We start from the raw sequence: 22553 nt of genomic DNA, 5'->3' as shown, positions 1-22553 counted from the left end.
CCAGCATGGCTTGACAAGCAGTGCATAGGTCCGCACCCAGCATCTGAACCGGCAAACCCCAGGCCGCCAAAGTGGAACATGCAAACTTAACTACTGCGCCACCAAGCTGGCCCCTCATATGACATTCAAATCTTTAAAAGGACCCTCTTAGCCAAACTTAGGATCCAAAAAAAAGCAATCGTGGATGGTCTGCCTTCTGGTGCTGGAAAGACACAACTTACCTCTTGGGCCAGTGTCCCAAGACTGTCCAGCAAAGCTTTTGTGGCTTCGGCCAGCTCCTCGCTTGGGAAAGGAGATGTAGAGTTTAGTACTGTCTGGAAGGAGAAAAAAAATACTTCATTTCTGAGCTCAAATGTAAACCTGAAATCTCTACTGAAAATAAACAAGTTAATTAAAACCATTCACAATCTTGAGTTTAAAAAACAAGAAACCCACTCTTAACCAAAATAAGACACTAAAATTATTGTTATGGCTGCATGTTGTTTTCTTCAGATAAGAATTACTAATTCCTTGATGAATGCTTTTAAATGGTGTAGGAATATATATTTAAAACTAACTGACATGCAACAAGTAAAAATATCTCATGCGAGGTATGCGTGTGTGGTCCAGCGCCACTCTGACCACAAATTCCCCATTCTGTCTCTGGCCCTGCAAGACAGGTAACACGGCAATGGCCTTGAGAAACAAGTTTCTAACGGCTCACAAGAAAGGAAGCAAATGTAAAGTTTATAGCTGCCAAAAGCATGGGAAGAAGGAATTCTCTCTCATTTTGCAAGTCAGCACTGTTTCTAACACTGGAAATTTAATACAGAACATTTTTGTGTCTAGTTTTAGTCATCTTTACATTTACTAATTTATATATTTAGTTGCTATTACAGACCACCTAGTTACATAACAAATATAAGAAAATAATTAATTAGGCCCAAGAAAAGAAAAATTAGGGCAGAAAGCCTAGCTAGAGAAGGAATAGAACAACGATGCATAGGCTCTGAGGCCAGAAATGCAATAGCTGAGGAGCCTCAAATTTGGTTGCGTTTTCAGGTTTCCAAAGAGAAAAAGATGCAGGGTCAGTTTCACTATTCTTCTTTGTTAAATAGGAAAAAAAAAAGTCTTCAGGGAAAACCCATCTTTCGTTGGTGCTTCTATGGGCATTGTTTTATTCAATATCAGACACTTCTGAAATCTAGAGAAGCCTGGGCTATTTTGATATTTGTCTTCTATCAGAGATTGCTGTCAAATTATAATGCAGACTGCACGGAAAATGGCTGAAAGTGGATGGAACTCATCATTATCTCTGAGAAATAGCAGCCTGGAATGTTTTACTTTAAAAAGAACTCCAAGTGCACAAGATTAAGTTAGCATCATCATGATCATCATAATATTCAAATATAATCCTGAGTGTACATGCCTGAGAGAATCTGTCTAAAGGTTCTATGAAAGAATTTATCCAGCCTGACTCATGAGCTCTTCTAGAATGGTTTACTTACTCCCAGTGTCCAGCACTCCCACTGTCAGTCCTCTGATGGACCTGTGGTTTCCCTTAAACACTATACTCACGTGGCTCTCTGTGATACAGTTCACAGAACGTGTTAATGATCGTTCCTGCCATGAAGTCATTCACGAGCACAAACAGGCAGGGTGTTTTTGTTTTTCACTTTCTCTCCTCAGGTTCACACTTTAACTAAAGGTTCCCACACTAGAAGTGGACCCGAGAGAGAACCTGCCGTAAGGAAAACTTCTACAAACTGAGGGGTCTTAACTGGAAGACACCAGAGGTAAAGTGTTTTTGTGTTTACCACGAGGTCCACAGGATGAAATATGCTCAGGATTGTACAGCAAAAAAAAACCATGCAAAATTAACTTAGCGTAAATGTTTAAAACTTAAAATTTGGTAGTTAACCCATTTCTTTTATAAAGTCTGAATGGAAATAAGATTCTTATGATTCTTGTCACTCTGCCCCCACTTCTCTGGTGATAGGGATCTGGGGTGGCTGCAGAAGCCTGGGCAAATGACTCGAACTCCCCCCGCCTCCATTTCTCAACTCCACAGCAGAGTTAACGGTGCTCTGCAAATAGGACAGCGCTCTCCTGAAAAGTCAACTAGAGGACAGATGCAGAGGACCATGCCTGGTGCGTAGATCTTCAAAATTAAAAACAATTCCATCCCTGCCCTTCTCTTCCCTTCCTTGACAGGCTGTCATCTGCAAACAGGGCTTTCCAGTTCTTGAAAAGACTTACATCCTCCCTCCCATTTCCTGGCTAGCTCTCGATGAACTTTTTCTCCTGTTGAGGTGCCCTCCCTCAGCGAGGCAGAGAGCAAGAGTTGTCATCTCAAAGCACATCAGCCACACTCCGACGTGCTATTTCTAAGATTATAAACACTCTTCAGTGCAAGGCTAAGACACGGTCATCCTAAGTCCTGAAGTCTTGAGATAAAATGCTTCTCTCTCCTCTATAACCTTTTTTCTTTTACTCAGTGTTTGTCCAACTGTGAAACAGAAGATAATGTTAAGTAGATAAAATGTAAATATATATTTTTATACTATAAACATACACAAACTTGCCCCAGAGTTGACATTTAAATAGAAAAATCTGAACGAAAAATCATTACCTATGATTAGGTATATGTGTGTATGTATAGCCACATATAGACATGCACACACATCACATTTTTTGTTGTTGTTGAGGAAGATTAGCCCTGAGCTAACACCCACCATCAATCTTCCTCTTTTTGCTGAGGAAGACTGGCCCTGAGCTAACATCCATGCTCATCCTCCTCTATTTTATAGGTGGAATGCCTGCCACAGCGACAGCAGCGTGCAGGTCCACGCCTGGAATCCAAACCAGCGACCAGCGAACCCCTGGCTGCCAAAGCAGAGCACTGAACTTAACCACAATGCCACTGGGCCAGACCCACATACACTTTTATCTTCTTTTTTTTTTTTTTGAGGAAGATTAACCCTGAGCTCACTACTGCCACTCCTCCTCTTTTTTGCTGAGGAAGCCTGGCCCTGAGCTAACATCCATGCCCATCTTCCTCTACTTTATACATGGGATGCCTACCACAGCATGGCATGCCAAGCGGTGCCATGTCCGCACCCAGGATCCGAACCAGCAAACCCCAGGCCAACAAAACGGAACATGCGCATTTAACCGCTACACCACGGGGCCAGCCCCCACACACTTTTATCTTAATGTATATTCATGTGTACCTTCTATTGATAGCAAGTGATATTGATTTTACTTTTACAGTAGTGATAAATTTCTTTTCTAATTACATTTATTTATACAAAAGAAGTCAATTAAAAGGAAATATTAAATTAAAATGGTACCAATTGCACTTGAATACAACCAAAACCATGACAGGGGATTGTGAATGAGCAGATTTTGCTAATAGAGTGTGGTCCTGGGAGCGCCTGCACGGGAACCACCTGTGCAGAGCCCCAGCCTCCTGGATCTGTTGATTCAGCAGCTAGCAGTGTGACCTCAGAATCCTCAGGGGATCCTTTTGTGCCCACTGAAATTTGAGAACCACTGAGACACAGCACTTGCACAATGGTCACACCTCTTTTTTCACAGTATTCTTTACACGAATATGGTTGTTTGTACATTCCATGTCTGGTCCACACAATACTGTCTATTTTCGATTGTAAAGTAGGGAAGAGAGGCCAGTCAGATCACTTAGCCCTGACTGGGATCCAAGATGGTGCCAAACACATGTGAGGCCACGTATGTCACACCAATTGTGTACAAGTCACCAAGTACAAAAGACCAGGTTTCTAAAACTTCAGACCCAACACGGGTCTGCTGTCTCCATCAGTGGTCATCTTTCCCCTGAAGGGGACAAATCAATGATCAGTGGATGTAGTTCTTAGACTATGTCTTCCCCATCTGAATGAATTTAAATCTTAATAGGTAATGATTTTTCCTTCAGGTTTTTCAACTTAAATGCCTTAACTTTGGGGCAATCTTATTGCTCTTGTTTTAAAGGCTACACAATTCATCAAACTCCATGCACACCACAGGACCTACTACCTGACTGTTTAACCTCTGAATATAGTTGACCACAGACATAAATATAAGGACCTCACTATATTCACTGTGGATAGCAGACCTTTACATATTCAGACACCAACGCAATACCATATCTTACTATATGACTTTGTTGTCAATACTCTGAGCTTTCGTTTGTTTGTTTAACTGGTTTAGGTTTTTGTCTCTCAGAGAAACATTGGCTAAACCTATGCATAAGTAATAGGTAGAACAGTCAACGTCATTATCGGGATCCTTTTACACTAATCGTTGTGTGAGATTAAATGTTCAGTATTCACTAACAGTATTGGCAACCTGTAGTCGACACAAATGAATTTCCATTTTCAAAGGGGTGGGTCGACATCATAGGGTTAAAAAAAAAACACAATTCAAATTCAGCATCGAGTTTAAAGCTTAAATTATCCAGATATTTTGCTCAAGACTTCATTTTACTTTTCCGTGCTTGAACATGATAAAATACAGAGAATGGAATGATGCAAATCAGCAGAATTATTACAAATCAGTGAAGAAGGGATACGCTGTTCAATTACTGTTGTTGGGACTAGTTATTCACCTAAGAACAATGATAAATTTTCCATCTCACACCACTATACAAAATTAAATTCTTGGTAGATTAAAGAGTTAAAAGTAAAAATTAGGGGCTGGCCCCGTGGCTGAGTGGTTAAGTTCGCGCACTCCACTGCAGGCGGCCCAGTGTTTCGTTGGTTCGAATCCTGGGTGCGGACATGGCACTGCTCATCAAACCACGCTGAGGCAGCGTCCCACATACCACAACTAGAAGGACCCACAACGAAAAATATACAACTATGTACCAGAAGGGCTTTGGGGAGAAAAAGGAAAAAATAAAATCTTAAAAAAAAAAAAAGTAAAAATTAAAGTTTCAAACATATGTGAGAATATATACTTATGAACTTGGGATGGGAAAGGGCTTCTTAAACAAAATAGAAGCTCAAACCAAAATGGAAAAAAAAATGACTCCAACTTTTAAAAGTAAAAACTGTGCACCTAGGGCCGGCCCAGTGGCTGAGTGGTTAAGTTCATGTGCTCTGCTTCACTGGCCCAGGGTTTCGCTGGTTGGAATCCTGGGCACGGACATGGCACCACTCATCAAGCCATGCTGAGGCAGCGTGCCACATGCCACAACTAGAAGGAGCCACAACTAAAAATACACAACTATGTACCTGGGGGCTTTGGGGAGAAAAAGAAAAAGTAAAACCTTTAAAAAAATAAAGTAAAAATAACTGTGAATCAAAAGACATCATAAACAGCATGAAAAAACAAGCCAAAAACTGGAAGAATGGATTTTTTTAAATTTTAGTATAAAAATGGAATACCATGCAACAGTTAAAATGAACCAGGGAGGGAGGAGGACAAAAGGGGTGATTAGGCTCACATGTGAGGGGATGCACTATAATTAGTGTTCGGGTGGTGAACATGACGTGATGTACACAGAACTCGAAATATGATGTACATCCGAAAAAAAAAATTAAACAATGAACCAGATGCCACATGTATCAACATTGATAAATCTCAAAAACATAACAGTGAGTGAAAAAGACAAGCTGCAGATCAATATGCACATTTATACAATGTGGTCACATGCCACCCAATACAGTATATTGTTATTAACAGAATACAAATATATATGGTATAAAGCATAAAAACATGCAACTCTAGCATAGTGGTTATCTCTGAGGAAGGACATGGGGATACACAGGTGGCATCAACTGTATCTACAATGTTTTACTTCTTGAAAAGAATCTGAAGCAAGCATGGCAAAATGACGGGTGATGGTACAAGGGCGCTCTTTATGTTATTCTCTGTACTCTTGTGCATGTTTGAACTATTTCATACTTCTCTTTCTAATTCAATGAAAGATCAGGAAAGGAGGGAGATTGGGGCAGGAATGAAGGAAGGGTAAGGAATATAAGTTGGCTTCAGTACAAATCAGATCTGAAGGATGTCTAACTTCCTTGAATAAAATTAACCCCAGGAAACATGCCTTGAAACTAGGCCAGAGAATGAAGTCTGAGAACCACGTGCCTGCATGTACTATGAACCGTGGTCTCCTGCTCATACTTGGTTGACAGGGGCAGGCAAAACTTGCCAAATCACATTTCCAAGGAGCTCCAGTAAACAAGTCCCAGAATTGGAATTCCTACTATTATTCTTCCTTAACCAAAAACATTCCCTTGGCTATGAACTCAGAGGTCCCCATTGATCATAGGAGGCAAGTGATTTTCTTGTATGAAGTAAGGAAAGGGGGAGAAAGAGGGAAAATAAAGCCCTCAGTGAGGGACTGTACATTCTGTGTTAGGCTAACAGGAATTCATATGTTATTCAATATTTTTAGATCATACTAAATACTGTAATATCATTAGAGAAGAATACACAAATGCTTATTGTATTACTCAAAAGCTCCAACCCACTTCTGCAAAATGTTTTAATCACTACATAGCAACATTTCCTAAAACCATGACATCCTGGGGTGCTGGCCCGAGAATGACAAAGGTCATTGGGCTCCATTCTTTCTGGGTCTAACAGATGACTTCATTATATTCTTTCTATCCTCACTAGCTTAATAACTAAATTGTACAAGACTGAAAATAAAAAAGGCAGTAACCTAGCAAAGTCCATTTGACTTTAATTTCTGAGCTGGTGTTTTATTTCAACTTCATGTTTAGCACAGTTCCTGGCACATAATAACTAGGCACCCAGTAAATGTGGAAGAAAAGCCAAAAGGAAGGAAGAAGCACATTAGGAAGTCGAGGCATGGATTGGAGAGAGTCCTGCTTCGAAGGTCAGGCAAATTCCCAGATACACTCTGTTTTGTATTCACATCATCAAGTCACTCACCCTCTCGAGTCTTTCAGAGGCTCCTCTTGCTCTAAGGATGAGGCCCAATAGCCTAACATGGCTCCTGAAAGTTGGCCTCAGCTAGCCTTCGCTCACCTCCATGGCATCATGCCTTCCTGTTCCTTCTCCCATCAAACTCCCATTAGCTACATCCGCTCCATTCTGAACTACTCAATCATGTGCAGTTCCCCTAAATGCCACCTTCGCTTCTCTCTCCCCTTTGGACCCATGCGTATGCCATGTCCTCTGCCCAGAACATTCTTCTCCCTGTTCTTTACCTAGCTAACCTCTATTCTCTAGGTCCCAGTTTAGAGGATGTTTCTTCCTGATCCTCAAAGACTGGGTTAGGAGGCCTCATCAGGGCCTGCACAGCACCCAGCAGAGGGTCTGTCATTCCGCACAGCATCTGCTCCTTTTCTCAGCCAGCTCCCCACCAGCAGGGAAACTCAAGAGAAAGCTGTTCCTTACTCACCACTGCCTCCCTGGCCCAGTGCATGGCACCGCTCAGGGCTCAATAAATACTTGAATGAATTTAAGTGTTAGTTTACAGATGATCTCTATACAAAATCAAGACTGGAAGAGACTATTACTAATGCAATAGAAGTCACAGCCAAACAGAAACAGAAGATACAACATCTGTGAAATTAAAATGTAATTGAAAACTCTTCTCAATTTACAAAAATCGTACCCACACCCAAATTTTTCAGTGACTCTACTTCTAAATAAAGTGAGATGTGGGTGTACACATATTTACAGTATTTTCAGTATAATACACAATTTTGCTTTCCTCCTGCAAATACACATTACAATGCGTTCATTGGGGCATCTCAAACTTCTCTTAAACACTTTCATCAAGTAGACTAAAGGCTCTACATCACTTTGCCCATATGCAGAAAACCCCACTCAGGGCTAGGATTTGTTATGTTTTAGTTCAAATTGAAAATAAGTAAGCCACACACCAGGTACAAAGACTATCACCACCCGGAAGTAATCTCTGTCTCTTTCCAATAATTTACAGGACAAGAAAGTTTTCCCTTGAGGAACATTTTCATATTCTTTATTGAAGTATGGAATTATAAAACTCATACCTGAGGAAGGTACTAATCTTACAAAAACAATTTGACAATTTAAATATAAAATTTAAATTTGATGTGTTTAATGCATTAAAATACTTCAATTTTTGCTGTTTCTAAACACAGTTAAATACATCTGCTACCACATAATTCGAGACCAAAATTAAACCTTTATCTTAGAAATGGCAGCACTTGTCAAGGAAGAAATAATATAATTGAGGCAAAGATATCCATATAGATGGAGTTGAGCAGTCATATTAACACACTGCTAAATTCAGCAATTTATCCCTCATTTCTGTGCTCCAATTTTCCCATAGGAATTAGGTGAAATAGAGCCTGAAGAGTTATTCCACAAGGCACGTCATTCTACCGAATACCAAATGATGAAGGCTGCAATTGCTTGCCGGGAGAAAGCATACCTTGTAAACACGTGGACAATAAAATCAAACACAGCCAAACAAAATCTGACACTTCCCACAAACGTATGAATTTCAGGCAGGAGGAGAGGGAAAGCAAGCGTTTTCTCCTGCAAAAACCCACACAAATGCTTTAAGGACTGCATGCAATAAATTGAAGAATCTAGCCCCAAAAAGCCACGAGCCAAGACCCATCTGGTATTCTGAGTCCTTGCCAAAGGGTCAAGAAGACTCCAAACAAAGACCCTTCAAGACAAGGATGACTTTGTTCACCCCTTCTCCATCCGCTCCTTCGATCTGTACAGAGCCCACTGTGACATCACTGGTCTTCCCAGGACCTCAGGGCACCCTCACTTCACCTCCTTTGTCCCATGAACTGAGTTTCGCCTTTGCGAGAGTGTGCTTCATGCATCAGAAGACATGTGAACAGAACTCTCTGTTCCACAGAAACAGAACTTTCCCTTTTAGGGGTGAAGGTATCATCAGAGGTCAAGATAATCTAACCACATGGTTGTGCAATATCCAAGTTGTTTCTGAGGTAGAGAGAAATCTTTATGCCTGTCCTTCCTAACTCAAGAATCAGACCCCGTTTTCCTCACCTTAAGGATCATACACGGTCTTCACATCACTGAGAAAATGGTGAGCCACGACTAGAGCTCAAGCCTAGCTAACCCCACATTCTTTCCACTATGGATCACAGGGTCCCAGGCTGGCAAAGATGGTTGTCAGGGGGCTGTTGGGAAGTCATCAGTGAAACTGGGATGGAAGGACAGTCCTCACTCTACAGACCCAAAACCCATGAGGAGTTCCTCAAATTCCCACCCTCAGCCTTAAAGTTGGTTCTCAGTGCCCAGTGGAATGAAAGCTCCATGTGCATCTTGTATGCTTTCTTCATGGCTGACCCTTCAGCGCCTAGAACAGTACCTGGTACAAAGCAGACACTAGTAAATATCTGTTGGTTTTGTTGATGAATGTTTCATGCCTTCTTCAGAGATGCTCTGCTTCCCAAAGTCACTGCTCTCTTCGTAACGGGTAGTGCTTGTCATGCTTTAGAGTCACTCTCAGAATATAGGCAAGAAAGTGCACAGGGCTTGAAGAGGGACTAATAAAAGTCAAAGGCACTGAAGAAACCCTTCGAAGACATACTGAAATATACCTTCCAATCAAAAGACAGTTGTGGCAGGATGAATGCTCTCCCAAAGCTGGCCACACTCTAATGCCTGGAACCTGTGAGTATGTTACATTACATGATAAATGTACATTACAGATGTCATTAAAGTTGTGGACCTTAAAATAGGGACATTATCCTGGATGATTCAATCTAATCACACGAGCCCTTAAAAGCAGAGAACTTTCTCTGGCCAGAGGCAGAGAGATGTGGCAGAAGGAGAAGTCAGAGAGATTTAACGCGTGAGAGAGACTCAACCCGCTGTGGCTGGAGAGGGATCAGATGCAAAGCCTGAGAAGGACGCTGGCAGCCTCTAGGAGCAAAGACTGGCCTCTAGCTGACACCTGGAAAGCAAACAGAGACCTCAGTCCAACAACTGTAAGGAACTGAACGCAGCTAACAACCTGAATGAGCTCAGAAGCAAATTCATGTTCGGAGCCTCCAAAAAGGAATACAGCCCTGCGATCACCTTGATTTCAGTCTTGTGAGACTCTAAGAAGTAGACCCAACTGAGTCATGCTGTTCCCAGGCTTCTGGCCTACACAACCGTGAGATGATAAATCTATGTGGTTTTAAGCTGCAAAGTTTGTGGTAATTTGTTACAGCAACAATAGAAAACCAATACGATCAGCAAGGAACTTGACAATAGAAGCAAATAAATCCCTCTGGCCAAAACTTGCTGGTCCACTATTACCCCTCCTTCCTGCAGGCCAAGACAGACAGAGGTTATTGTCGGACAGCAGAGAGAGGCCCGCATACGGACTTCTCCTCTAGCTGGGAAAGGCATGTGCTGCTTCAGGAAGGACCTGCATGGAAGGCAAGGGAAAGCTCAGCTGCCCAGCCAACCAGTACAGGCAAATCCACCCTGCTGAGCAGTCAGATAACAGAGGTCACTGCCAGATGGCCTTGACCTCCTCCTAGAGGTTGTTATCTTAACATGAATACGACATAACACAAGTCTCCCATCATAACCAAGTGCATTTATCCTAGAGATAATATTTCATATATCAGCCTGTCTTGTACTCATCAGGAAGTCATCTTTGTGAGGACCTCAGTTGAGTCCAGCTTCTAGAACGTATCTGACATATAATAAACTCAATAAATATTGTTCAATGACTGAATATGTTTTTAAATAAAAAGGAGAATGCCTAATGGAAACCACCATTAAACCCAGAGAACTTAAAGGATGCAATAACATTCTGTCATCCAGTATTAATTTTCACGCAAGGTATAATTGAGGCATAAACATAAATAAGAATTTATAGGGTAAGGAGCCTGGGCAATATCTAGGCAAAGCATGCAATTTGTCACTGAAATAGTCTTCAGGACTTTGTTTGGCATGACTGATTCCTAACACTGATCTACAGAAGAAAATTTCTATCTTGCCAGCAATTGTTTTCAGCATATAATTTATATTACTCACATCAATTAAATTATTAACTTCTATTTATTGAGCACCTAATGTGTACCAGGCCCTATGCCAGGTTCTTCATATGCACGACCAATAATCACAACAGAGGGTAAACTATATTATCTGAATGTAGAAGACGAGGAAACTAAGGTTTTCAGAGCTAAATAATTTATCCGAGGTCACACGGCTGGTAAAATGCTGAGACAATATTTGAACCCAGACACAAGTGACCCCAAGCCCATGCCCTTTCCACTCTACCAGACTTCCCCCTATGCTGTCAAAACACTACTGTCCGGAGGTCATGGGGAGACTGAAGGAGGCCCAGGAGAAAGAGTCAGAATACCCTCAGCTGAAAAACGGGGAAGCATCCACACCAAAAAAAAAAAAAAAACACAATAGAAAGAAGGGAAATGTTTCAAAACTTCTCTCTCTGTAAAACCTACTTTTGGTGCAGAAACACATACTGCAGAACTGTTTTCCTCCCCGTGGTGCTGGGCCTGCCTCTGGTCAGTGCTCCTGTTGCGTTTCTTGGCACAATTAACTGCCTATGGGTAAAGATGTCACGTGTCGCACCCATCTACCATCACAAATGTTGAAATTTCAACCAAGTGGCAGGAGTAAAAGGCTGCTTGATGTAAATCAAATATCAATCCCAGGGCTCCAATTAAGTCTTTGCTTTAATTCACTAAATAAGAGTCATATTTCAAAATGTTTGCAAGTCATTTCATCCCAAAGGTATCCTCTAAAATCATCTTTACACAGAACCATCCTGACAAATTACTATACTCTAATTCAAGAGCCCCATTTTCTGACTTTACGGAGAGAGATCTCAGCAATGGTAGACAGGCAACAGCAGAACCTGAGCTGCTCTTATGCCTAAGAGATGTGCAGGAAGCATATGGTAGCCACCCTAATCAATACATGATTGTGAACCAACTGACTGACAAGGCACAACCACAACACAACAGGATGGGCTGTGGCATAGCTGACAGTTCTGACAGTGCATTTCCATGTACCCTACCATGCTAATCCTCCCATCCAGGAGAGATTTTCAAGTTGAAATCTAAGCTGTTGACTGTCAGATTATGAAGATGATACTGTCATTCTACTTAGAGCGTAACTCAGGCACTAGGTAAGTGGAGGGATTTTACTGGGTTGTGCACACAGTAGGTACTTAATGAGTAAACAGAAATGAAACAATGAATGGACACCAGAATAAGTCACCGTGTCTTCTGAAAGCACCCATCTTTCCAAACTTTGAGTTATCCTGGCTGAAAGGGGGAGCATTTCTGTCTTGTAGTGAAGTAAAGCAAACCGGCCAAAACCGGCCAAGGAAGCGGTCTACGATTCGTACTGACCTTCGACCCTCAATGTCTCACAACGCAGAAAGTGCCACAGGCTGCAAGTGTCCGCACAAACGGGCTTCTCCAGCTATTTAGCCCAGTTGTCTAGGGCTGCAAACATCCCCATCCAGAAACATACCTTTCCCAAAATCATACTCTAGAAACATTAACCAATACAATCACAGACCTCTGAACAAAGCAACTCAGTATTTTTTTTAAAACACTGAAACAGAACATGCTACTTCTAGAATAAAACAAAAACAGCTCCAAGCATTCGGCCTAAGGCCTTCACACCGACTGGTTCACCATGAACCCTCCCCGAGAAGCACCAAGAACCAAGAACTCAAATAGTTTTACCACGACCTTCGCCTCCAGCAGTAGCTGCAGCATCAGAGTCAAGCAGGACACAAGACCTTCCTGATGGTCAGTCTTGAGTGTAAACTCTGGGATGTGTTTCTAAGGTCACATTCTAGGACATGATCCAGGCACAGGGTCTAGACACTGAACATTCTTACTACCCCTGGGAGGGCCCATCTCTCTATAAAGAAATCATGCTGCACAAAGTCCCAGAGGATTCCAATTTCTTTTTATTATAATGAGGAACATCTCTTTCCCAGCACATCTTTCCTTCAGGGCTCTCTCCCTGGTTTTAAGAGAACCTACTGACAAGTCAGAGAGCTATCTAGCGAGTAGGAAATCAGAACACTGGATGCTAAAAGATGTTGTTGGAGGGGCGTTTCACCAGAGCTCCCAGAAAACCCAAAGAAATGGACCTGTTCTGGAACTAGACACAGCACTCTGATGACCAAAACCTTCAGGCTCATCTGCATTTTTTGATTAAAAATGAATGTGTATTCTCACGGATTCCTTCTCTGAACTCTTGGCTCCTAACTGATCAGACTATGTGGAGATTTTTTTTCTTCTGTGAATGTAATTTTGTCACTGATTAAGCTAATTATTGAGTGTGCTCCCATCCAATGACAGTGTTTTCCCTCTCTGACAGCTTACAGTGTCTCCCTTCTGATAGGCTTTTAAAAATGAATAGATATCCATCTTCCCTTTAAAGGTTTTGAGACAATTTTTTAAAATCTGGGGGACTCTTTCTTCAAGCGAACTCCTATAATCTAATTATAATATGAAAAATAAAAATAAAAAAGCAGGTCTTCTCTGATTGAAACAGGCACAAGGGACCTTAGGCTTGGACTCAGAGCCACACCCAACTCATTCTTCCTCCATTTACTGTTTGGGAGGTGGTCCAAAAGTTTGAAATAACAGTTAGCATACCACTGAGCTAAATTATATCTCAAACTTCCAGCCAGCTCTATGTTTCTATAAAAACAAAGTCATGTTGCCCAAGGAAAAATTTCACATCCCAAAAGCATTATGCCTGAAACTTCTCCACACAGCAAGCCTACTCACCAGGATTGGCTTCAGGATGTCCACGTTGGAACGAAGAACTTGCTCTGCTGCATCCCGTTTCTCCCTTGGCAGGCTGCAAAGCCTGGAAACTTCTTGGTCACTAAGGCGAATCACCTCTTCTAATTTTGATCCATTGCACACACTGGTCAAATGTAACTGGTAGCCTTGCAAAAAAACCTGGAAGCATTTCAGGCAGAAAGAGGCACACAAAACTGAATTACAAAGAGTGGAAGCTGGGTCCTTGAAGCCTTTTGGGGGATTTCACATCAACACAGCTTGGAAGAATGGACACTGCTGCACTGGACCAATGCATCGGGTCTCTACTGAACTTAGCAATGTATCAAGGCACGAGCTCATGACATTTACAACCTGAATGCTGTGTTTGACTCGTCGTCTCCTGCACTCTTGTCCTTGTCAAGGGAAATCCTGAGTCCAACTCTTTTTCTCAAAAGTGGTACACATGATTCAGCAAATAGGAATCTAGCATCCAAACTCCGGAAACCACTTTTATTAGAGAACAACATTCTCATTACTGTTGAACTTGTATCTTAAACTGGGGTTGGGCTGAATGATGGGGAAAAAAAGAATTTATACTATTTATTTGTAGGTACAGATATTTAACTGGTGCAAAGAACTATGTTCAAGCAATTTCAGAATTTGGGACTCATCATTTTACTTGCCCCAGAACAAAATAACTGAAAGCCAGGCCTCTTCTCATCTCATTGACAGGCCAATTCTAAGTCACTCTTATCTATTCATTATAGCAGACCCCCAAGAGAGACTCTCTTTGGCCATATCTTGTTTACTTAATTAGCTTTTCTGGGCCTAAATAAACTGTGCTTCTTCATATATGGTCTTTACTATCCATTAGACAGCAAGTTCAGTAAGATGAGGGGTCTTGCTTTTCTTGCTCACTTTGTGTCCACAGTGCTAGAACATTATAGAAAGTAAATATTTGTGGAATGAATGGATGATGCAGACTCTTTATTACTCCATTACTACCTCCCCTGTTAGTTTAAATTAGTGCAGCTTGACTTGCTTGTAGTATAGCCTAATACGAGTGATGGACCAAAAGCCTCCCAAGACCCATGAGCTTTCTAACACTGCAGAGCATTCGGCCTGCCATGGCTTCCAGTAAGTTCTCACCTACTGCCAGATACTCAAGCGCACTTCAGTTCTCCTCCTTTCTCTAACCAGCCCTTGCTGCCAGGCTATCAGCCTACCTTTAGTATCTGTGTTTAAGAACACTGATTACACAGAGACGAACATGCAAGGACCACCTCCATACTTAGGATGCCCCTTATTTTAAACTGATCAGACATGACAGATATGAAATTGGCAGAAGGCAATGGAAATCATGCTACATGCAACCATTTTCATAAGCCTGCTGCCTTTGGCCCATCTCCCAACCACACAATTGGTAAACACCAGGCATATTTTCCTAGTTCCATAAGGGCAAGCAGTAAGCACATTTTTCTAATTTTAAAAATTCTAGATCATATAAAGCAGAGATCTTCTTTGCAGGCATAAATATTTCCACTACTTTTGTTTATTATAAAGACAAGCTAATATGTAGACATGAGACAGAGTAAGGAAGCAGCTCCTCTTTTTGCCAAAGAATAAACTTGAGAATCTGCTCTGAAAATCAATAACCACGCAATCTGGGTCTGCTCCCTACTGCACAGGAGCCGTGTGATATCTAACGATGCCAGAGGAAGTTTTCTAAGAACAAAGGTTAAAATTCCATATAAACACTGATATTGCATCCTGGCTTTACAAATTTAAGAAAAAACAAACATTTTCTCCTTACATATCTTCCTTTGTCTATCCTTAAAAGAAGCATTCCGTTTTTTAAATCTCCTGTCTTAGATTTTATAGACAGAGCTGCTCCAGATCAAGAGTCCTCAAGCTTGGTTACTGTCTCAGAACCATGAAATTTTAAAGAAAATGTTTTAAATTCATCCCCCTTTTAAGGGGAAGTTATCAACAAATGCCAGTTGACAGGCAGGAAATCATTTTATTTGAACCAGCTGGCTCAGGATGCCAGGTTGCACATTCCACTCTCTGGCTAGGTTGGTCATGCCAGCCCGAGCAGAAGTCAAACTGCCGAAGCTGTATGGGAGCTAACAACCTCCTTCAGCGTCGTGACAAAGCCAGGGGTTTATTCATTCCTTTCCTAGCACTCTCGAACAGTGTAATTGTCATCGGCCCCACTGAGGAAGCTGAAGGTTGCAGCTTACCTTGCGGAGACTGACATCAGCTCCCAGCACGCTGTCCACAGTAGGCCTTGGCAGAGAGAGGTTGTGACTCAGGAATCCAGAGAAGGTTTCATTGACCACCAGGAAATCCTGAAGCTTCAACCCTGCGGAGACACGGTGTTTTATTTCCATTTAACAAGTAATTCCAAAAAAACATTGGCACAATGGGGCAGGTGGTGAACAATATCATAATACTGATTGCCTCGTTTTAAACCGATTGATAACCACAGGCTTCTGGCTTAAGCACACAGAGAAATGAGGTTTGGGGAGCTTCGCCTTATCAGGAGAGACATGAAAAGATTGCTTTCTGAAGACGTGTGGAACCACACTCGGCATGTGCTCCTTAGACAAACAGCGCAATAGTGCTGTACACACACACACACGGCTTTTCCGTGGTTTTCCAGGAAAAAGCCAAACCTTTTAAATGATCTTGACCATCCCACCTGAGATTTGTGACACTAACCCCACTACTCCTGTCTCCCCAATGCCATCTCAGATAGCTAAAATCTGGAGGGAAAAAGGGTCTTATTCCTATGAGCCCCAGGGGCTGCTTTTTTCTTGATGCAGAAGAGTGGTTCTGGAACTTGAGTGGGCATCAGAATCAACTGAACAGCTTGTTAATACAGATTGCTGGCCCCCACCCCTAGAGTTTCTGATGCAGCGGGCCTGGGACCAGGCAGGAGAGTCTGCATTTCTAACAAGCCTCCGGGTGATGTTGATGCTGCTGGTCCGGGGCCCACACTTTGAGAACACTGATGTAGGGCACCATGCATATCAAAGTGCTTTCACAGTCATGGTCTCATTTTAATTCCAAACGTGGAACACACGATATGGAGCTCCAAAACCCAGGTCTGCCTGGTTTAAGAAACCACATAAGCATATATTTCAAAAAAAAATCAACCCTAATAAATGATTGGATCGCTGCAGGGTTTCATATGGAATCCCTTTAAATAATAAGCACTCCAAGTACGTTTAGAAAAGGTTTCAATCCAATATGGTGATGCAGAAAAAGCAGTAGCCAGAAATCCAGAATTTAGACCCCAGTGTTAGAGGCTGTGCCTGCTGGTGTCACTTGGGTATTTCATATCATCTTTCTGAACCTCAGCTTCTTCAGTTCCAAAACAAGAGGTTTCTGGCCAGAGGCTTGGTAGGGGCCCCTGACTCTGAAATGCTATCATTTTCCCTGCCCTATTTCATTTGACTATCCATGTCTCCTTCTGCCCCACCTTCTTAACAACCCAACTTCTCCTTTCAACAAAGAGAAAAACACTTTATCATGACCACATGGCTGGACCGGCCTCATTTGCTGACAGCAGCTCACAGGCCCAGGCATTAACTGACCTGTAGGGGGCAAACCCTGCAAACCCAAATCATTTAACTGGAGAAATAAAGCTATTATCTGAAAATGGGACTACTGGAGTGAGGCTTAAAGAGGAGAGGAGTCAACCCTGGGAGCCAAGGGGGTCACGTGCAGAGATAAAGCAGAAGGAGGGCCCAAAAGCCCAACCAGACTCTCCTCAGTGCTGCCTGAGCCAGGTCTGTTCTGCTTCAGCAAACTTTAATAACAGAGAGTTAGAGAAAGGATAAATGAAGTATGGTTTGCATCTCTAGAGAAATGATTCTCTGGCTACCTCTTATTTGTCTAACTCCTAGTTATTCCTCATGACACCTTCAAGAAGCTGTTCCTTGCCCAGTTACCCCCCTCAAAACTGGTGCTCCCCATCACATATGATACTACACTGTTAGCGCTGGGTTCACTTCTGTGGTCGTCAAACGTCAGAGCACCTAAAATTCACTTAGGGAGCATGCTAAAAGGCAGTTTCTTGGGCCCAGTTCCCAGAGATTCAGAAATAATGGATCTAGAGTGGGCCTAAGAATCTACATTCTAATAAGCATCCATTGTACTTTTAAGGCAGGGAACTCAGGGACCATACTTTTAGGAATCTTGTCTTATTTGCATATTATTTCCACTAGCCTAGCCTCTGGGGCAAAGAATATGTGTTTTATCACTGTATCCCAGTGCCCAGATCAGGGCTGGGCAAAGAATTACTGGTCAGTGAATGATGGCTGGATAATAAATCCTAGGAGATGGGATTAGAGCTGGGAAGATTCCAGAAGTACCTAAGCAGCATCACAGGAGATGTCCTTTCAGCTGAGCAGGTCCAAGAAGGGCCTAGAGATGGAAGGACAATCCCTAGGCTCTACCCCAGGAGGAAGTAGGATCCCTAGTCACTAGCACTATATTCCCAGGGACACAAAGAGACGCCCAGGGTATCCTGGTACCCCTAAGATGGAGTAAACAGGAAGGAAGATAGGAAAGCTAGTGGCTTCAATTGACGCCTGGCACAAAAAGCCAGACATTGACCGCTGTGGGACAACATGAACAGCACCACACGGGGGTCAGGGGCAGAAAACCTAGGCTCTGTATCTATTTATTTGCCAGGTCATTTCACCTAGCTTTGTCTCCACTGCCTCATCTGTAAAGCGAGGGGTAAAAAAAGACCTCTCTGAGCCCTGGATAGAACAGAATATACACATGAGCTTCCCCTCACTGACCAGGTGAGCCACAAATTCCTCCTGAGTGTGAAAAGCCAGAGCAGCACGCAGGCATTGTGCTCGGAAACTGCCCAACAGCCTCCTTCCTCCAGAGCAGGGCTGCTGAAGTCTGGGAGGCCGACCCAGGCTGCACTTGCCATGGGTCTAGGTCATGAGCAACACCCTCGAGACCAGCAAGTATGCATAGCGTGTTTATAAGACTCTTCTCTTATGTCAACAGGCTCTGAGGATGAGCACAGCTGGATGTGATCAAACTCCAACCACCTATCAGTGAGTCCCCTGGATGAGACATAAGAACCAAGAGGCTGATTAAACAGTCAACAACCCTTGGCAGTGCACGTGCACGGGGTGGGGAGGTCGCGGGGTGGGGAAGCAGCAGGGAGGGCCTAAGATCCCTGGCTAAAAGAACTTGCATTCTGGTCACACGGATACCACACAGGTGGGGGTGGACTTAGATTCACACACGATCACCAACAGCTGCAGCCAGTGTGGATGCAGAAAGCCAGCGTGGTGTGGGGCACGAGTTCCCAGTCTTAGCTCCCATTAGACTCACATAGAGAGCTTTACAAAAATCCCACGCCCAGGCCACGCCCCCCCAACAACTAATCAGAACTTCTGGGAGTAAGACCCAGGTATCAGAATTTCATAAAACTCCCCAGATGGTTCCAGCCAAGTTTAAGAAATAATGGTATGGTAGAAAGATCAGGGGTAGGGGACCAGAAAAACCTAAGTTTGATGCTGGACTCTGCTATTTATTAACTGGTGTGGCTTTGAGAAATTCATTCTGCCTCCTGAGCCCAGGTTTTCTTACCTAAGAGGTAAGGATACTGGTATCCACCTTTTGAAGACATGAGGTTAGAGATATTCATATGTAAAGCATGAATTGTGAGCAACTTGCGCATGGTAGGTACTCAATAAATGGTGAGAATTTTGTGATTATTGAAAGGATTTTTTTCACTCAACTTTACCACAATGAAGCATAAAGAAAAGGTAAGGACACAGTCCCTGCCCTCAAGGGACTTCCAAGGCTGAGAAGGGAGATGAAGAGAGAAATCTATAGAGAAAGCAGAAGAAGGGCTGAGGAACCGGAGAAAGATAGTTCATGGAAGCGTTTGACCAAGATGAGGCTTATCTGCAGGTGCTTCCCAGCAGGGAGTCAGGCTGAAGCCATTCTGGCAAAGGACAGAGAGCCAAAAATCTCTGCAGGCCGTGGCTGGTGAGGAAAGGGTAAGGCTCGCCTGACGGCAAGGACCAGGACACCCTGCAGTCACAGTGCTGTGCACATAGTGGGTTCCCCGTAAATATTTCTGAATGAATAAATAAATGAACAAGCAGATAACCACAGAGAGAGAAGATCCCTGAAAATGCAAGATTTGGGCAGTAGGATGAGAGAAGGAAGAGGAAGAAGTATGGTGTGAGGCCAGAGTACGGTGGCTTTGTACCTCTAGTCTCAGTTTTTTCCATTACATTGATGACAGGAAAATGAGTGGAGAAGCCAAGAATATTGAGAAAGCCAGATGTCTGAGAGAGCCCTTCTCCTTGTAGCCTTGCTAACTCCTACCCCTTCTTTATTACTTGGCCATGAGTCATCTCCTCCAGGAAGCCTGCCCTGGCTTTCGCACCCTCAAGCTGGGTGACATGGCCCTCCTCTGAGCCCTGACAACATCCCATGTTTCCCTCAAGCACTGCATAGATGGAGCTTCAGTGGTCTGAGGACACACCTATCTCCCCAGAAGAACAGAAGTGCCTTGAGGGCCAAGACTTTGTAACTCTGAAGTGCAGAAGTGCCTGGCACAGAGGCAGCACTCAGGATGTGGTGGATGAATGAAGGAATGAGCGAGCACAAATGAATGAATAAATTAATGAACTGAGATGATCTGGCAAACGGCCAATTATAGAGAAGTCATTCACCTTGCAATGGTTAGGGAAGAGGAGAACAGGACATGAATGTGAAATAAACCAGGTCAAGATAGTGCTAGAGTTTCTCTAAGCCCTCTCAGGAGCATCAGCCCAGGTCCAGAAGACCGTCTGGTGAGTGGAAGATGGAAGCAGGGAGTGAGCAAGTGTCAACAGAACAAATGGGGATGACAATGGCATCTACCCCACTGGGCAGGGCTGGGGGTTAAATGAGAAAATGTGCCTCAAGTCCCAGTGTAATGCCAGGCACCAAGAAACATGCTCAATAATGGATGGCTACTATCATCATCACTTTCAGAAAAGACTGATCTCATTAGCTTCCTTGCTAAATTGACCCTAAAGCATATGCTTTTAGAAGAGATAAAAACACAGAAGTGACTTTGCCAACTAAGAGAAGAAATTGAATTTATGACCTAAGGGTTGTGTGCGTGCGTGCAGGTGTGTGTGCGTGTTATGTATTTGCCTGGCTGAGTTCCTGAGTCAGACAGAATTATTGAATTCTTTCTGCTGAGACCGTCTATAAGGTGAAGAAAAGGTTGAAGCTGGCTGATTGTCTATTCAGAACTTTATAGAAGAATAAATCAATCTTGCATTTTACAAAGAATCAACAGGAATGACCACATCTATGGGGCCACTGCAAAGATAAGCATAGGTGTACGATGACCTGAAAGAAAGACCAGTCATTAGAGGCAAGATAGGGAACACTTGGCCATTTAACTCTGCCCAAGTAAGTTGATATGACCTTGATTTTCTTAACTGTAAAATGTGTGGGTTGTGGAAGATGATCTCCGAGGTCTTCTCATCCATGGCATTAACAAGCAAACTTGGGGTAAAACCCTGAAATCAGCACTGGATATAACGTCAGAAGAGCTGAATTCAAGTCGCAGCTCAGCTGTTTCCTAACTGTGCAACCATGAGCCTCACTTTCCCCCTAATCTTTCTGGGCCTCGGTGTCCTTAGGTGTAAAATGGGACTGATAACATTCACAGGTTGCTGTGAAAACCAAGATCAAGAATGTGAAGGTACTCTTTCGGAGGGAATGAGCTGAGGAGCCTCAGCAGTTTACATGGGTAACTGAGGGGGTGTAACTGCTGTCACAGAACACCGCGATCAGGGAGCTGGACAGGCTGCTAAATTAAATGTGAGTCCCGCCTGCCCGCAGAGAAGACTGAAAGCCACTATCCAGCAAAGGACCAGGAGAGCTTTCCCGCCGCCAGCTCTCCAATTTGGACCAAAATACTTGATCCACTGAGCTCAGCCTCCTTGGTTTCCCCTGGAGGAGCAGACGGTGGCCCATCCATTTCCTGGAGAGCTCTGCTTTGGGTGCAGTGAGGTGTGGGGGAAAGGAGAGAGAAAAAACAATTCAGGAGCTTGGAGTCTAAAGACCAAAACCAGTGAAATGCGTGTTTGTGGGCTGGGGAAGAACTGGGCAGAATCCTCAGTTTCTTGCCAGTCCTCTGGGCTAGGCTCTCCAGACAAGCTAAGGGAACACCTCCACAGCAGGGGGAGGGGTGTGGCAGGGAGAGGCCCTGCACCCAGGATGCTTTCAGGACCACTTACTGTTCCTTCTGCTTCTCTCCAGCCTGCCGGAGCTCAGCGGAGGAGGAGGGGCAAGGAGCAGCAAGGAGGGAAGGGGGAGAAGGGAGGAGAGAAGGCTGCAGAGGCAGGAAGGCGGAGGAGGGAAGCCCTCAGCAGCCGAGCCGGCTGGGGTTACTCGCGGTCATTGCCCTCCAGTCCCCAGCTCGAGTTTCAAGATCGCTGCAGTCTCTTTTGTTCAACATGAAAAGGAACCACAGCAATCAGCTGCTTGAGAAGAGGGTGGAGGAGGCAAATGAGAAAAAGGAGAAGTAGAGAAAGAGATCACGCTAGCTTCCAAGGCCCAGACTCTTCTCCAAAGGGCCCCAGGAGGGACCGCTAGCTCTCGCCCAGTCAAACAGGCAAAGGCCTGGCAGGGCGGGCGAAATTCTAACTCATGGCTTTACTCAGCCTAAGCTTGTCCAGCCATAGAAACATGACCTTGAAACATTTCTCTAGTATAAAAGGGCCGGTAACAAACACACTCTGGTGTCTCCTAGATGTTTTT

General features: G+C 43.4%; 1 protein-coding gene across 4 annotated transcripts in view; it reads right to left on the bottom strand.

The window, feature by feature from the left end:
* The window catches only part of ABCA1 (ATP binding cassette subfamily A member 1), a 131751-nt gene that overhangs the window by 61277 nt on the left and 47921 nt on the right, over nt 1–22553 (bottom strand). For all 4 annotated transcript variants that reach the window (XM_014840064.3, XM_070519100.1, XM_070519098.1 and 1 more), the window contains exons 6-8: nt 15980–16101; nt 13740–13916; nt 222–314 (exon numbers count right to left, since the gene is read on the bottom strand). In XM_014840064.3, the coding sequence (XP_014695550.1) occupies nt 222–314; nt 13740–13916; nt 15980–16101 (392 nt within the window). The remainder of the gene's footprint in view (nt 1–221; nt 315–13739; nt 13917–15979; nt 16102–22553) is intronic.

This window comes from Equus asinus, chromosome 10 (genome assembly GCF_041296235.1).
Source record: "Equus asinus isolate D_3611 breed Donkey chromosome 10, EquAss-T2T_v2, whole genome shotgun sequence".
In the NCBI taxonomy this organism is placed as follows: domain Eukaryota; kingdom Metazoa; phylum Chordata; class Mammalia; order Perissodactyla; family Equidae; genus Equus; species Equus asinus.
The sequence above is the reverse complement of the archived record's forward strand: the minus strand, read 5'-3'. Positions and strand labels throughout refer to the sequence as shown.